Below are 18,063 nucleotides of genomic sequence, written 5' to 3' on the forward strand. Positions count from 1 at the left end.
TTTTGCAGATTGGCAGTGCAAGGCAGTAGTCCTTAAGGCAGAGGGATTATGTGGCACAAACAAATTTCTACTAGGACAATTACAATGATGAGGAATTGGAGCACCAACTTGTTGTCATGCTGCCCAGGGACATAGCCAAGCTGGTCCCTAAGACCTGTTTGGTATCTGAATCAGAATGACATTTGTTGGTATTCAGAAGAGTCAGGGATGGGTCCATTATATGATCCATGAACCAGAACCACAGGTCGTGCTATTCTGGAGACCACTCTCCAAGAAACCAAATAAGTGAATCTGGCAAGCCACTTTTTAGTCTAAAGCTTTCCACCACCCTTATTTTAGAAAAAAAATATTTTTTTAGTGAATCACCGTGAGGTACAGTTAAAGACTTACAAACTTTGTGCTTGCATTTCAGTCATACAATGATTGAGTGCCCATCCCTCCACCAGTGCCCATTTTCCACCACCAATTGTCCCACCATCCCTCCCACCACCCCAACCAAGTTCCACCCCCGCCCCACCTCTGTGGCGGGGAATTCCTTTTTGCTCTCTCCTTTTGTCTACCACCATTATTTGCTAGCATCTTTCCCCTGATATTACTACGTGGCTTTATTTCTCACTTTGGTATATAAAAGATGCTCAGTGAATCCACTGGATGTGCTGGTGGCTTCTTCGCTTCCAGAGCAGAGCCAGCAGCAACACAGCCCTGCCACAGGAGCCTCCTGGACTGAGTCTCTTCTGAATGTCATCCCAAGATCTCTGACTCCTGTTGATCAGCCGGTGAAAGCACCTGCCACTCAGGCCAAGCTGTTGTTACAGGGATTGTGTTAACATGCTATTTTTTTCTTTCCCCGCCCAATGTTATGATATACGGAAATTTGTGTTTCAATGCATTGGAAACTTTCCATTTTATTCAAGAACTCTGATCCATTTTAAAGCCTGGATTAAGGAGAAAGTTTGTTTGTTTGTTTAAAAAAAAGAATTCGCAAGGTCATTTGACCGAGAAATGTAGTTAGATCGGGTCTTAGATAGCTGGGAATGTTATGATGTATGTATTCAGAGCCCAGAGGCATGAGATACTTTAGGAAGGTCACTATCAACTTGACGGAGATAATGCGGTGTGGATTTGAAAACCAAGAAACCAAGACTTTTTTTAAAAATCATTTTTAAAGAGGTGGGGGATTCTCAACTAGATCTTAGGCAGAGGGTGTGATGATAAGAAGACAATGTTGAGGGACATTTTGAAGACCAAATAATCAGGACTTAGAGTGGGGGTGGTGGGGAGAATGGAGGTATTACAGCATCACCCCCTGCTTCTTTGGCTTATATGATTCCATTGAGATAGAGAATATAGGTTATTATTAAAATACAACACTTAATGCTAGACTCACTCCTCTCTGTCTGAAATTTTCTTACTGAATTGTGTCTATTTTGAATTTTTGTCTTTGAAGATCCAGAAATGTCCTTGGTGTGTCTGACAGATTTCCAGGCCCTTGCCCAGGAACGGCTGTCTAAACCATCTTGGGATTATATTGATGGAGGAGCTGGTGAAGGCATCACACGGGACGACAACATTGCAGCATTTAAAAAGTTTGGTTTTCTGTATCCTTCCTAAAATCAAGTAGTCATAGTGAGAGTTTGGATGAGGTGGTGCTGCCTCCAAGAATCTCAAGAGTACTCGAGATAGAACAATTGTTTTTGTGGTGATGGTGTTGGGTTTTCTTGGGAGTTAGGGTGTAGTTGACCAAGAAGAGGATGGATGAAGAGAGAATTCATCTGTGTGTTGCTGCAGAACTAGTAAAAGTTAGAAACCTTGTTGAAACCGGGTATTCACTTAATCAGGCACATGGAGATAATTTATGGTGGGGGACCAAGGAGGTCTTCACTACACCAGCTGGTCATACCGGTGGGTCTAGGCTAGGTGAGCTCCAGAAGCTTTAGACTAAGTGCAGGGGTCTAAGAGCCTGTTTGTATTGGGCATCACTGGAAAGTCATCATTACTTTGCTTCATGCTGAAACAACTCGGGCACTCATACGTGATGGGATCTTATGAGGGTTTCTAAAATCAGCATTTTCTTAGCTGGGAACAGGGAGTTTCATCCCATATGCAGACAGATTGGGCAACATTTTAAAACTTTCCACCCACAAGCAAAACCATCTTTTTAAAGTACATTCTATAAATAAGCTGTAAAACCAAGGATACATATAATAATTTTCTATCATAACAACCCCCCACTCCTCTCTGCATCCCAGCAACTTTGCCACCTGCCAAGAATGAACAGGAGTCCTAGGGTCACAATCACGGTGCTCTGAGCAGAGAGACACCAGCTGGATAAGCCTAAATCTCTGGAATTCTTAGACTGCTGGCTTCAAAGAGAGACTGGACACAGGAGAGAGGCTCAAAGCTGGACGAAAAATACATGAAGTATTGGGGATGAAGATTCATTTAAGGCAGAAGAATGGAGCCGGAGAGTGGGAAGGGAGCAGGAATCAGAAAAAGCACCACAGAGCCCAAGTCTGGCCTATCTGCCTCTGCATGGCCCAGAAACTAAAGATGAGGGACAGAGACATATTTTTGTGTTTTTTTAAAGTTTTTCAGGAAAAATCTCAAAAGAAGCATCTATAACATGTAAATAACGACATATTTTGCCTTCAAACAGCAGAGCTGAGTTATTGTCACAAATTATATGATCTGCAGAGCCTAAAATATCTATATGCTATTTCCGGCTTCTCACCTGAGAAAAATAGCCTAAAACGCTTTCCTGCTTCTCCCTTTCCATTCTAATTCTTGTTTCAATTAAATAACCAAAGCATTCAGGGGCCACAGTGATAGTACAGTCCATAGGACACTTGCCTTGCACACTGATGAACTGGGGTTTGATCCCCAAAACCCCATATTGTCCCCTGAGCACCACCAGTGTGTCTCCCCCAAAAACAAAATAAAAATTTAAACTAACCAAAGCATTTAAATGCAGAGTCTGGTCAGGGAGGCGTGGCTCTGAAACACGGACCAAGACAGGACAAGACAGCAGGTGGCATGAAGCACGTGCACTCTTGGGATTCGTTGAATTAGCAGGGTCAATGCAGATCAGGACACTTCAGGAGGTTTTCAGGTGCGGGGGTGGCTGGGGTGCTGTTGCAGTGTATATCACACCATAAAGGGGTGCTAAGCGCTACCCCTCTATATTGTTGTAAGTAAACAATCCACATTTTAAAGAAAGGAAGCTTCTAGGAGGGGAGAAGCCTCCAGTCAGTATATATGACCTGACTGACCTACCAGAGGCTGCTCAGAGCCCACTGCGGTGTAGACCTGCCAGGTGAACCTGGTGTGTACAGCAGGAGTGACTCCGGATGAAAAGTAACCCCAGTAATAGGATATGTCTTTGTTGTCTAGCACAGAATTCGCCTTCGTCCCCGTTACTTGAAGGATGTGTCGAAGGTGGACATCAGGACCACGATCCAAGGGCAGGAGGTCAGCGCCCCCATCTGCATCTCACCCACTGGTTTCCACTGCCTGGCTTGGCCTGATGGAGAAATGAGCACAGCCAGAGGTATGTGTCCGCCTCAACTTACGGTCCTTTCTAAAGGCTTCAAAAGGGCAATAAGTGACCTCAGAGCAGAGGCAGGCGGTGCCAGGAGTTCCCTAGGAAAGGGAGATAGGACAAACATGGTCAGAATTAAGGAGGCTGGAGGAAAAATGCTTAAAGCTATGTTGGCATAACATTTCACCTATGATTGAGAAAATGTTCATTTTTCACCAAAAAAAAAAAAACGGTTAGAGTGAGAAGAGGTTACTGACAAAGAGAACGGTGTGAAAGTCCCACCAATACATCACTAATAAGAGGGGATCTAGCCCCACTGTGGGACTAAGAATGCTTCAATGTTTTGAGGATCCATGTCTCCCCAGTCTAACATGGGGTATGGCTAAATGAAGAGGAGGAAGTGCGAAAGACAAGTATGTGACATCAGACAAGTATGTGACAAGTATGTGACACAGGCTCAGACGGTCCATTTCTCTCCTCCATTGACTTCCTCATATTTGAAAGATTGTTGGGAGGGGATAAGCAATATTCAGAGGGTCCAGGGTCCACTCCCAGTGTTGCTCTGGGCCACCAGGAGTGGGGTGAATCATGCAGTGCTGGTGACTGAACTTGGGGCCCCTATATGCTGACCCTTTAAACTATCTTGCCAACCTAACAAAAAGTTCTTATTGAGTTATCTCTCCTTCTAGGCAGTTTCGCATCCTCCTCCTCCCTTATCTTCCCCCTTAAAAATGTAATGAGAAGAGAGGGGAGAAAAGGGGAGGGGAGGACTGGGAAAGGGAGGAGAAGGGCAGGGCAGGAACAAAGACGAGAGGGGCTGGAAGAGAGGAGAGGAAGGAGAAGGAGGGAAGGAGAGGAGAAGGAGAGAGGAGGAATAGAGAAAAGAGGAGAGGAGTGCTCAGGAGTTACTTCTGGCTCTGCATTCCGGGATCACTGCTGGACGTGCTCAGGGCATCATATGAGGCCTGGGGATTGAACCCAGGTCAGCCACATGCAAGGAAATTGCCCTACCCCCTATTTTTCTATCCCCTCTCCCCATCACTTGCCATGTCTAGTTTTGATCTCCCAAATTTACAAAAAATATATTATTACTTTCCTATTTCACAGATGAAAAAGAAAAAAGTGAGACTCAGGCTACACACCGAAAAGTGTTACAACTGACAATTCCCACCTCAGATGTAGTGTTTTCGTAAACTACAAAGCTCAGATTTCTCCATTGGAATCACATTTCCTCACTCCTCCGGCCCTGCCCTCCTTAATCCATTCTGTTTCAGGAATTAGAAGATAAATATCTTTCCTCTGAAAACTACAGCTTGCCCAATGTGGTATGGGAATGAAATGACGTCTCAAGTTGAAATTGCTTTTCTATGGCCCACAGGTTTGTCGACTGAGATAGTTTTAGGGACCTGAGTCTGATGAAATGCCCCCGCCCCCACCCCCACCCTGTTCCTGCCCTCCAGCTGAGCAGAATGACATCAAGACTGGTCTTAGTTAACAGAGCGGGGCAGCACAGACTAGGCCTGCTGGCTGGCACAGATGCCGCTGCCCTACAGACAGAGCTGGGGATTTGCTTTGCAGCTGCCCAGGCCGCTGATGTCTGCTACATCACCAGCACGTATGCCAGCTGCACTTTGGAGGACATTGTCACTAGTGCCCCCAGAGGCCTGCGCTGGTTCCAGCTCTACGTGCTGCCAGACCGGCAGCTGAACAAACAGCTGATCCGGAGAGTGGAATCCCTGGGTTTCAAAGCTCTGGTGATCACTGTGGATGTCCCCATAGCTGGCAACAGGCGACATGACATTCGAAACCAACTGGACTTGAAGTCAAACTTACTGCTAAAGAATCTCCGGTTCTCAAAAGAGGTAGGAAAGATAACACACACCAAATCAAATAGGCAGGCATTACAGGAGACAAATCTCCACCCAGTCCTCCCCGTGTTTCTCTCCATGAGAATTTACTCAGTATCTGCTGTCTGTCCAACCAACAGTGAGGATGCAACAGCTCAGGAGGCAGATCAGGTTCCTGCTCCCCAGAGCTTCCAGATGAACAGAACATAAAACAAAATGTTCTCACCCTTGCAGCTGCCCAACCTGGCCCCAGAACTGTTCTGGCTGGAGAAATGGCAAAGCTGAGACACAGGAAAAGGAAGGAAAGGATGTTTTTCATGGTATAGGAAAGTAATAAAGCAAGTTAGGTGCACCCAGCAAAATGACAAATTTGGATGGCCCACTTGGATTAACCAACCCCCGGGGACATTCTGAGTCCCGATGACTGCCCTTTGCAGTATAGCCAGTCTAGGCCCAATTCGCTTGCCATGAGAACTCTCTCTGCACACTTAGAATTCACCATGGAGCCTCTACAGCACACTTGCTCGGAATCTCTGAACTAGGCACTTTCTCCATGAAAACCCACAGTTAGATGGGTTGGGATGTCCCAGATGAAGCGAGCCATGGCCAAATTTTCATCCCTTGTACAAAAGTAACAGTGCTTTCTTCCCTCTCCAGCAAGTGGGCATCAGTGATGATCAACCATGTGACTCAGTGGTTACACTCAATAGCCATGTTGAAACAGCCATGAGTAAGGGAGAAATCCTTTCTTATCTCAGATTTCAAAGCACATGTTTGTAGTTAATTGATATATGCAGGGTAAAAAGAGAAAGGATAAATATCACATAATACCTTGTTAGGTTTACTGAAGTATTTCTTCATGACACTGTGAATATCTAAAATCTAATTTATTTGATTTGTATTTGCTCTATTTGATGATTTATTAACAAGATAGGGCCTAAACATTATTTTGCTTATCCCACTAACTATATCTTAAGGAGGTTTTTTTTTATTTCCTTGAAGTAAAATAACTTCATTTATGGATTATGAGGAGGGAAGGAAGGAGGAGAGAGAGAGAGAGAGAGAGAGAGAGTGTGTGTGTGTGTGTGTGTGTGTGTGTGTTATGTGCTTGAAAGAGAATGCAGTGATCTCCAAGGGAAGAGAGACCAGGGTACCCCAAAAAGTAAAATAAAGGGAGAAAGAAATTATACATGGTATAATTTCTGAGATGCAAGCACTTCTCCCCAAAACGTGGGTGTTACCTTTTTTTAAAAAATAGGAACTAGTTCTTTTTTTAAAAAAATGGTTTTTAATTTTTTTTTGGCTTTTTGGGTCACACCGGCGATGCTCAGGGGTTATTCCTGGCTCTGCACTCAGGAAAAACTCCTGGCGGTGTTTGGGGGACCATATGGGATACTGGGGATTGAACCCAAGTTGACTGCATGCAAGACAAACGGCTTGCCAGCTGTACTATCGCTCTGGCCGGGACAAGTTCTTATTTGTGTTTGCGTCTCCGATTTGTTTGTGACAAAGTTGTAATTGTATAATTATTATACAATTAAAATAGAAAAATTTTGCATAAATTTTGTTAAGAAAAGAAGCTGAGAGAAGCCTGGTTGGATGTTGTAGCTCCCCTTTCACTCCACCATTGTCTCATCTTTGGAATCACTCAAGCAGTATTGAGGTGTTTGAAACTCAGGTTCTCTTTATTCTCAGCAGGGAAACATGATGCCTAATCTCCAAATGACTCCCATTGACCCATCCATCTCCTGGAATGACCTTTCCTGGTTTCAGAGCATAACTCAGTTGCCCATCATTCTTAAAGGGATCCTGACGAAAGAGGATGCAGAGTTAGCTGTGAAGCACAATGTCCAAGGTATCATCGTTTCCAACCACGGTGGAAGGCAGCTTGATGAGGTTTCTGCTTCTGTAAGTAGGATAACATCAGAGTGGGTGTGCTTGTGAATGGTGTGTGTGTGTGGGGGGGGGGGTGACCATAACAGACAAATCTTTGTAATCTGGTGCACATTCCCCCATTACCACATTTGATCCTATCTACCTGTAAATTGATGGTGATGGGAGAGAGCTATTCCTTACTTAGAGCTTAATAAGAGCCCGGGTATTTTTTTTAACTTCATGTCCAATTCACACAAGAGTTCTGTAGGATGAGTATGCTGGGATGTCTGTTTTGCAGGTGGTATTCCTGAGTTTGGAGATGCTAAGTAACTTGTCCATGTTTGTACAATCAATAAATGGCTAAAGTGAAATTCAAAAAACGAAAAGTTCTGAAAATACTGAATTCCCTGCCTCACTGTAAAAGTACTTAGTTTGAAACTTGTCTCTATACATGGATTTTAGCTCATATTTTCTCAAAGGCACACCCTCAGAAGGAGTAGTGCTTCTCAGATAATAAATTACCCGAAACTTTAAAATGACCTATGAAATATTTGCTAGAAATCTAAGACAGTCTCTGGTCTTACCCCTTAATTATGAATATATGTGTATTTATATTCACCTCGGAGGGGATGGGTTCCAGCCTTCCAACTGCACTGAGCAGAGCTCCCGGCAGCCAAAGACCACTGGAACCTAGCCACAGTCATGCTCAGGGCCCCTCTCCACATGTTCGAACAGGCCTCACACATGAAGGTACCAGCAGAGGAACCCAAGTGTGTGTAATCCCATCAACGACCAACATCCAGAGACTTAAAAGCAAGCTCCCAGAAGCGCGCAGCTGCGAAGTGGCCGCTCAATATCCTATAACCTACTTCTCCCTCTGGGAGAAACTCACAAGCTACTGAGAGCTTCCTGCCAACATGGGACAGCCTTGCAAGCTTCCCATGGTGTATCCATATGCCAAAGCCTGTAACCAGCTGAATATCATTCCCCTGACCCTGAAAGAGCCTCCAATGCGGCATCGTTGGAAAGGCCAAGAAGAGAGAGGCTTCTAAAATCTCAGGGATAGGACAAATGTAGAGGTTACTGAGACAGCTTGAGCCACTGGACGATCAATGGGATTTCGTGTATTTTATATTTGGGGAAGGGAAATGAAGAGGAGACAGATCAGAAAAGAATGTTAAATACATATCTGTTAACTTTTTTGTTTTTCTTTTTGGGTCACACCCGACATTGCACAGGGTTTACTCCTGGCTCATGCACTAAGGAATTACTTCTGGCAGTTCTTAGGGGACCATGTGAGATGCTGGGAATTGAACTCGGGTCAGCTGCGTGCAAGGCAAATGCCCTACCTGCTGTGCTATCTCTCTAGCCCTTCTGTTAATTTTTTGAGGGACATGTTGATTACCTTATTTCCTAAGTGATTCTTCTATTACTTCTTGACTTATTTTAAGAAACAGAAATGGGGACTGGGGAGAAAGCTCAGCAATTAGGGTTCTGTGCACTGCTTGCACAGTGTGAACCTGGTACTAGAGCAGCACTGCTGGGTATAGTACTAAAGAACCCTCAAGCACCACCACGATGGCCCTGGTGGTCCCAGAGCATCTCTGCATCCTTGGACTCTAGCTTTGGATGCCCACCCCACTGACTCAGCCCCATTGAAAGTAGTCTCCAAACTCTCTGGAGCACTTCTTAGGAGGGCTCCTCCCAGAGACAGGGGGCGTGGGACCTGGAGATGTGGCTCAAGTGGTAGAGTTATAAGGTAGAGCCTGTGAGTGGGAGGCCCCCATATAATTCATGGGCCCCCTAGCCCATCAAAATAATAATAATAATAATAATAATAATAATAATAATAATAGTCAGAGAGCTAGTACCGTGGCCAGGGCACTTCCCTTGCATGTGGAAGTCTTGAGCTCAATCCCCATCACCACATATGGCCCCTCAGACATGCCAGGAGTCGGCCCTGAGCAGAGTCAGCAGTAAGCTCTGAGCATAGCATAGCTGTTGTGACCCAAAAGCCGAATAAATAAATAGGGGGTCAGGCTACCTAGGGCTCAGGGCACCCCATGCCCCTCCTCCTACCTGTGCCAGCATCACTGGGATTGCCATGTGGGCCAGAGCACAGCAAAGCTGGAAAGAGCTGCATGGCTGTTGGCTCATCAGCATTGTTGCCTGGGGGTCATCTCCAAGGTCCCTGAACACTATTTGAGAGCAGCCCTGCAAAAGGATTTATTTTTTAATTTAAAAAGAAAAATGAGTGGGGATTTTCCCCCAGTTTTGGGTTATTTTGTTTTGCTTTTTTATTATATAAGCAAGCCATATTCACCAGAGAAGTTGTAAAACATACATAAGAACAAGATAAAAAATCATTCCTAAAGTCCTGACTATCATTTATGTAAATTTTTGGGTATATTTTCATCAACTTTTGAAACATAAACACTCGGTTTTAGTTTTTAAAATGCCAATATTTTACCATTTGTACTTATCCATGTATTATGCGCAGCACTACATTTTAATATATAGGCTCCTCTTATTTTATTTTTCTTTTTGGGTCACACCTGGTGATGCTCAGGGGATAATCCTGGCTCTGCACTCAGGAATTACTCCTGGCAGTGCTTGGAAGACCATATGGGATGCTGGGAATAGAACCCGCTGTACAGCCCCCTATTCTGAGTTTTTTGTTTTGTTTTGTTTTTTAAGGAATCTCCATACCATTTTCACAGAAGCTGCATCAATGTGTATCTTTACATACTATATGGAAGTTTTGTTTCTCTACAAACTTACTAACACATGTTGTTTCCAGTCTTTTTAATATAAGCCATTTTCACATGTATGAGAATATTTTACTGTGATTTTGATTTGCATTTCTCTAGCACTAAGTAAAATCTGATCATTTTTTCATGAGACCATTGCCATCTGTATGTCTTCTTTGGAGAAGTGTGCAACGAAAGTTTCTGTTCATTTTGTAACTGGATTTTTGTTGCTCAGTTGTATGAGTTCCTGATGTATGTTGGGTATTAATTCCTTGGTTGGTGTAAAATGGGCAAATAGTAGAGTGCTATTTTATTTTTGCGGTGGTTTCTTTTGCTATACCAAAAGCTTTTTAATTTTATATAACTCTTTTAGTTATTTTCGTTTTTGTTCCCTTAGCTGTTGGAGATAGTTTACTGAGGCGTCTGCAGCCAATGTCCACAAGGATTACAATCTATATTTTCTTCTAAAAATTTCATGGTTTAGGTTTTTATGATAATTTAATGGGTAAAGACTTTAATTTTTGTTAATTCTTGTTTAATAAGGATTTAGTCTAATTTTTTAGCATCATCTGTTGAGGAGCCTTGCTTTCCTCCATTGCATGATCTTGACTCAGTTATCATAAATTAAGTCTCCATACATGTGAGACTTTCAGTTTTACTCCACTGGTCTTAGTGCTTGGTTTTGTTCCAATGTTAAACTATCTTGAACATGACCCCTTTAGGAGTACACTTTGAAGTCAGAAAAGAAGGTGCCTCCATTTTCCTCCTGTTTAGTTTTTGGGGATTGCTTTGACTATCCAGAGAAATCTTCCCCTGATTTAAACAATGCAACAGTGATCATACTTAAATCCTTAGCACATTCTCAATTACTTCTCTAAGACAAATTCCAAGAAATAGAAAAACAACATCAATTGCTTTGTACTTTCCAAGGCTTATGAAACTTAAGGTATGAATTACTGGTTTCCTCCTCTCCACCAGATTCTGAGGAAAACAGACTTGGAAACAAAAGCCCACATGGAGAACAAGGGGAGAACTTGCAGCTTTCCACGAGAACTGAGTTAAAGGGAATGGTCAGGCTTCCTACTCTTTAGTCCAACTCTTGACCTGTATCCCTCGGAGGACTAGGCCTGTAGAAGACAGAGGACACATCCCAGTTTTCTCCTGGGGCTCTTCCTGGGGTGCCCACATGCCACCTCTCACATGGAACAGAGGGTATGGAAGGGAACTGGCTGGTCCCAACAGTGCTGACAGAGTTGGATCATAAAGCACATATGAGCCTATCACCAATATGCAGCAAATAGGATGAACGATTGAATCTCAAACTAATTCTAATACAATATTTTACAATAGGCTCAAGCTCATAAATTATTGGAGCTAGTCTTACTTTTGTGGGGAGGATTTAGTAATGGATAGAGAAAGAAACTGAATAATTCTCCCTGTGTGCTTACTGAACAGAGAATGAGTACTGGCAGAATCCAGAAGGAAGAATTTTGCCTTTGCCAACACTCATTAGGTTTCTATAACTCCTCTTGAATTGTCTCCCAAAGAAGCACAACGCAGTTCCTTCCAACTTTTAACCCAAGGACCCACCTCCCAGGCTCTGCTGCGCCTGGCTCAGACTGACAATCTGCTTTTCAAATGGCCTTCAGAGGCTTCAGTTTGTCTGCTTTATCATGCAGCTGCCCTGCTGTTATCTTACCTCCGATAGCCCCAGGGTCAGGAGCAAGTTGCTCAAATATGATGTGTAGAGAGAGATGTTAGACATGACAGGGCTGCTCCAAATGTGCTGGCCATGACCCGTCCCCATTGCTTTGCCAAAAAGACTAAGTGTCTTAGTGATGGAAAACATTTCTGGCTCTCGCACCCTAGAAACAGCAGGGGAACTCTGCTGACAGAAATGTTGTCTGGTTCCACTCCTGTGGAAAATAGTGTGGAGATTTCTTAGAAAAGTAAAATTGAGGTGACATATGACCCAGCAATTCCCCCTGGCATCTAGCCCCAGGATGCAGAAGCATTCATTCCAAAGAACATTTGCACACCATTACTGATTTCAGTGCAATAGCCAAGATATGGAGTCAATCTACGTGATTAATGAGAGATGAGTAGGTAATGAAGGTATAACTAATATGCACAATGGAATACTATGCAGCTGTAAGCAATGATCAAATCATGTAATTTTATGAAATTTATATGGATTTGGAGAAAATCATGTTAGGTGATGTGAGTCAAAAGAAACAGGACAAATACCAGATGATCTCACTTATCTGTAGCATATAGAATAACTCGATGAGGGAATGCAAAATACCAAAGGTGAGAGATATGTATATTTTCCTTTTAGATTATAGAAAGGAGAATGACAGGGAAGATAAGAAATTGAGGAGGGTGAGTAAGAAAAGGAAGATTGGAAGTAACAGTAGTACAGTCCAGGGTTTCAGGCACATCAGCACATTAGTCGGCAGTAGGGTAAGGTGTGCTATGTCTGTGTACCCAAGTCAGAGTCAACAACACTGAAAGCAAGAAACCCAAACTACAACAAACAAGCTTAACAATGTGCCTTTCAAGGGGGAAGAATGCTGGGTTGGATGGAGCCTGGTAACATTGGTAGAGGGAAGATAACACTGCTAGTGGGGTTGGGGTTGGAACACTGTATGTTTAATGCTCTATTATGAGCAACTTTGAATATCACAGATCCTTAATAAAAGAAAGGAAGAAAAATTAAAACAAAATAAAGTGTACAAAATTACAGCAGGTGTACAAAATTAGAAGGAAAAACCAATTACTTGTTTTTTCCAAAATGAAGCTGTGGAAGTGACTAGTGTAATGAAAAACGTCTCCTTCATAATTTGAGGAGGTGTCATACTGTGACAAGTGACTCTGAAGCTGCACTTTGGTCAGAGCTGAGATCTGCAGGCAGGAAATCCAGGAGAGAAAACCTGGGCGCCTGGAAAAGGTGGTGGCAGCTGGGGTAAGAACAGCTGTATTCACGCCAGAACCGGGCAGGAACTGTTGGACACACTCCTCATCACTTCCTGAACCAATTCTCCATGCCCGTCCACACAAAGGGGGTCCCCTGGGCCTTACAGGCCTGGATCATGAGAACTGAACCATTTTGAACCATACCTGTCTTTTTTTTTACAGATTGATGCCTTGCCAGAAGTGGTGGCTGCCGTGAAAGGACGCGTTGAAGTATACATGGATGGTGGGATCAGATCTGGCAATGACGTGCTCAAGGCTCTGGCCCTGGGGGCTAAGTGTGTGTTTGTCGGGAGACCAATCCTGTGGGGTCTGGCCTGCCAGGTGAGAGGGACGGTGTGAAAACCAGCTGCAGGGTAGTTCAACTCCTCTCTCTTTCCAGGCTTTTCTGTGATCTGACCTCCAGACTCAGCTGTTTCTTTCTTTCTTCTTTTTTTATTTTTTTGTCATCTATAAAGTTATTGATAGTTGAGTTTTAGGCATGTAATATTTTAACACCAACCTCATCACCGATGTCAACTTCCCTCCACCAGTGTTCCCATAATCCGTCTCCAGCCCCACCCTACCCCTGCCTGTCAACTTGACAGACATGTTACAAAGTTGCAGTGGTTGCAGGGTTGCAGTTTAGAGCTCATGCTTCTAATTTTGTTGAGTCTGTGTTCTGGATATATGGCTATGCCACTCACCCATATACCAGTATAACTGAAGCCCTGATGCCTGTTCACCCATTACTTCCAGTACTCTTCTCCTCCCCACCCCTTTAATTTCTCTGTCCTTGCTAAAAACTGGGGTCAAAGGTGATCCAGGCCTCTCCTTTTACTACATCTCCTCCTCCAGTGTACCATATACCACAGATAAATGAAATCATCTTGCTGTCTTTCTTCTTCTGGCTTACTTCAGTCAACATGATATCTTCCAGTTCCAACCACGTTGTAACAAATTGCTTGATTTCATCATTCTGCATCTGCATAGTATTCCATTATGTATATATGCAACATCTTCATAATCCATTCATCTATCTGGACACATAGGCTGATTCTGTAGCATAGCTGTTATACTGAGTGCAGCAAAGAATAATGATGTGTATATGTCCTTTTGGGAGAGTGTTTTTATATCCTGGGGTAGATGGCCCAAAGTGGAATTGCTGGGTCCTATGGCGATTCAATTCTAAGTTTTCTGAGAACTTTCCATACTGTTTTCCACAGGGGTTGTACCAGACAACATTCCTACCAGCAGTGGATAAGAGTTCCTTTTTCTCCACATCCACACTAACACAGATTGTTCCTACTATTTTTGATATGTGCCATTGTCTCTGGTGTGAAATGGTATCTCATTGTTATCTTGATTTGGATTTCTCTGATGATAAGTGATGAGAGGTTCAGATGTTTCAAGAACACACACACACACACACACATACACACACACACACACACACACCTCGGTTTCCTCTGCTGCGGGTGTGGGTTTTCTAGGTTTCCCCTCTTTTCTTTCTCTCTTTCTTTGTTCTGATTTCACAGCTCCTGGAACACACAGAATTTTCATTCAGATTATGATCAGGATGTTCATGCCTATTTTTTTCTTTCTCTTGCTCCCTTCCAACACCGGCCCCACACTCCCCTCCTATCTTGGAAACAGGGTGAACGTGGTGTTGAAGAAGTTCTGAACATTTTGAAAAATGAATTTCGCACTACCATGACTCTGACTGGTAAGTTTTTGAAATTCTTACTCTGGTGTGGAGCTGAGAGTGGGATTTTGAAAGACAAAGAGAACAAAGTCTTAATCCAGCTTTACTTGGCCTGATGCTGTCAGGAAGAGAGTGCAGGGACAGGATGGCTCAAAGAGCAAACCCAGAGCTGAGAGATAGTACACTGGGTAAGGCTTGCAAGCAGCCAGCCCTGGTTCAATATTCAGCACCATTCATATTTATTTATTTTTAGGTTTTGAATCTCCGTGAGAACAGTTACAAAGCTTTCCAGTTTGTCTCAGTCATACAATGATGAAACACCCATTCCTTTACCAGTGCACATTTTCCACCACCAAGAACCCCAGTTTACCACCCCATCCCAACCTCCCCCCGCCTATGTGGCAGATGATTTCCACTTTACTCTCTCCACTTTAATCGCATTCAATATTTTGACAAAAGACCCACCATTATTATTTGGAATTTTCCCCAACAATCAGGCCCATTGAAAAGGCATCATTAGACAATTTGTTTTCTAATGCTGATTATGAAGAGTATATGATGTCACGCGGCTGCTTTTGGATTCTTGATATTTTAGTAATAAGTCTGGAGGGATTTCTGCCAAAAGCCTCTGGGTTCCTAGATTGGTTTGTGTGCCTCTGGGATCATGGTCGTTCAGGAGCCAGGAGCCGTTTGTGGGCGGCAACTCGGGGCCTCCTTGGGGCAGGGAGAGGGACCGGTTCCACCCCCCATCCTGCAAGGTCCCACATGTCCCTGGTTCTCTCTAGTTTTGGGCAGGGACAGACGCTAGATCATTTATTTTCACTAAAACCGTCAGACATGCTCCATCTCCAAGGAACCTTCAGAGACAGATAGTTCCCTATAAGGTAATTAACAACTTCTGGGCCCTAGTTACACACAATGAATAATAAAGAAACAAAGAAAATCAAGAGACTGGCTGGAGAGAAACCAGGCCACTCTTTTAAATAATAGTCCCTACAGAAGCAGAAAACACTCCAACTGGAAAGAAGTTTAATTACATATATTAAGTAATTATGTAATTTTTTAAAATTAGTTTTTCTATTGGGGGCTAAAAAATCAGATTTGGGGGTCTGTGGCATGCCAGAGGCTACTCCCTCATGGAGCTTGAGGGTCCCATCCAGAGCTGTTCAAAAGGATCCTGAAGAGCCAGCGTTATTGCAGGACTCCTGCGTGCAAAGCTTGTGCTCAAGTCCTTTGAGTCTGACCCCTTTGAAAGACAGTATTATAGTTACAATAAGGTAACATGTTAGAAGAGTGTTAATGTTTCACTTTTGGTGTACAAAGATGCTGCACCTTCACCACCACCGAAGTGCAAAGGCCCTCCTTCACTGTCCTTGTGTCCCTTCTAGTACACCATTCATTTACTACATTCTTAAGTTCTGGAAAATTCAGTTCTGTAGTCACAGTCCCAAGGTCTGTTATCACTGGGTGCTGTCTGTTTCCTTGCTTTATTGGTTTATATACCACATATGAGTGAGATGCCTGACATGTGTCTTTCCTCTTACTTATTTTGCTTAACTTGACACCCTCTTCAAAGGTTCCCAAACTTGGGGCCCGAGAGGCAATGCAGCTAGTCAGGCACCTGCCTTGTACAGAGCTGAGCTGGGTCCATCCCCAGCACCCAAACCATCCCCTGAGCCTCACCAGGAATTATCAGAAAAAAGCAATCACTCAGCACCATCTGGAAATCTACTGTCTTTAAGTAGCACTGTAGCACTGCTGTCCTGCTGTTCATCGATTTGCTCAAGCGGGCACCAGTAACATCTCCATTGTGAGACTTGTTGTTACTGTTTTTTACACATCAAATACGCCACGGGTAGCTTGCCATACTCTGCCTTGTGGGTGGGATACTCTAGTAGCTTGCCGGACTCTCCAAGAGGGATGGAGGAATCGAACCTGGGTTGGCCTCGTGCAAGGCAAACACCCTACCTGCTGTGCTATCGCTCCAGTCCAGGAATTTTATCAGGAATGGATAAAATGAAGGTATATCTATTACAGAAGAATTAATAAAATGTGCTGAAATCATGTTTTTCCAGTTTTACCATGCCATGTTGACATAATTGCAATACAGAAGAACATGAATCCAGGCCTACAAAATAATTCCCAGTGCAATCAGAATTAGAGCATTCTGGGGGCCAACGAGATAGAACAGCAATTATTCATGAGTGCAGAGCCAGGAGTAATCCCTTAGCATCACCAGGTATTCCCCTTCTGAAAAAAGAGCTAGAGCATTTGGTATACATAATATTTTACCAAGGTGAGCCACAGAGATCAAAGCAGGCTTTTCCCCAATCATAGACCTGTCCCATGATAGGGTAGTTTACTAGTTGTATAGATAAAATAGATTTAATTTTTTACTGCATGGTTTTTGCAGGCTGTCGGTCTGTTGCTGAGATCAATCAGGACCTGATCCAGTTCTCCAGGTTGTGAAGTAGGAGAGTGAATAAATGGACCACTAAGGTTGCCCATGGAGGAAGAGTGATTCAGCACAGGAAGATACTGTTCTTGCCCACACCACCTCTCACTCAGCAGCTCAGCCAAAACCCTGAGCCACTCTACCATGATGGCTGGGGCCCCTAAACCCCTTCAGTTTCTCAAATGTACATCGTCTCCTACTTTTTGATGCTCTTCTCTTGCCTGAAATCATCTGAAATGACCTCAAAAGGGTGGATCAACACCAAGTGAAAAAAATTTGTGGATCATATTTTAGCATGTCTTGTGTATCCTTACCAAAAGAAAAAAAAGAAATTTGCGATCTGACAGAGGAGTGATTTGCATAAATTATTCCCCAACCCAAAATTAAAATACTCTGTCTATAGATACTAGCAAAATAACACACTTTTGAATATAACCTCTGGAGCCATACAGGCAGCTGATATTTAGGGTTGCTTCTGACAAGCTACATGACTTGGGAAAGTTTTTCAGTCTCCCTATGGTTCCATCTCCTCCTCTAGAAAAGTACTTTATGCTATCTGGTTTTCTAGGTTGGGAAAAAAGTTAAGTGAGGTCGTAGTCATCCCATTGCTCATCAATTTTCTCGAGCAGGCAATAGTAACATATCCATTGTGAGGCTTGTTTGTTACTGTTTTTGGTATGTTGAATATGCCATGGTGAGCTTTCCAGGCTCTTCTGTGCAGGAGACATACTCTCGGTAGCTTACAAGGGTCTCCGATGGGGCAGAGGAATCGAACCCGGGTTGGCCGAGTGCAAGGCAAACGCCCAGCCACTGTGCTAAGTGAGGTAATGTACATAAAATCCAGAGTATAATGCTTAGTTCTCTGTAGAAAGTCTATAAAATAGCAGCTGTTATTACTCTTTGAAAAGTCACATTAATCTTGGAAGAGCTTGTTAAAATAT

The 18,063-nt window shown here is 43.4% G+C and overlaps 1 protein-coding gene across 2 annotated transcripts; it reads left to right on the plus strand.

Moving 5' to 3' along the window:
- Positions 1–1,455: 1,455 nt before the first annotated feature.
- HAO2 (hydroxyacid oxidase 2) lies at positions 1,456–17,227 on the plus strand. 2 transcript variants are annotated; one of them, XM_004618115.2, is made up of 7 exons: positions 1,456–1,586; positions 3,396–3,547; positions 5,117–5,400; positions 7,084–7,293; positions 13,149–13,307; positions 14,619–14,688; positions 17,081–17,227. In XM_004618115.2, the coding sequence occupies exons 1-7, from the start codon at positions 1,456–1,458 to the stop codon at positions 17,134–17,136; spliced, it is 1,062 nt and encodes a 353-aa protein (XP_004618172.2). In that variant the 3' UTR covers positions 17,137–17,227. The 2 variants fall into 2 exon arrangements, with proteins under 2 accessions (XP_004618172.2, XP_054986463.1); XM_055130488.1 differs by lacking the exon at positions 7,084–7,293.
- The last annotated feature ends 836 nt before the right edge of the window (positions 17,228–18,063 follow it).

This window comes from Sorex araneus, chromosome 3 (assembly GCF_027595985.1).
Source record: "Sorex araneus isolate mSorAra2 chromosome 3, mSorAra2.pri, whole genome shotgun sequence".
Classification (NCBI taxonomy): Eukaryota; Metazoa; Chordata; class Mammalia; order Eulipotyphla; family Soricidae; genus Sorex; species Sorex araneus.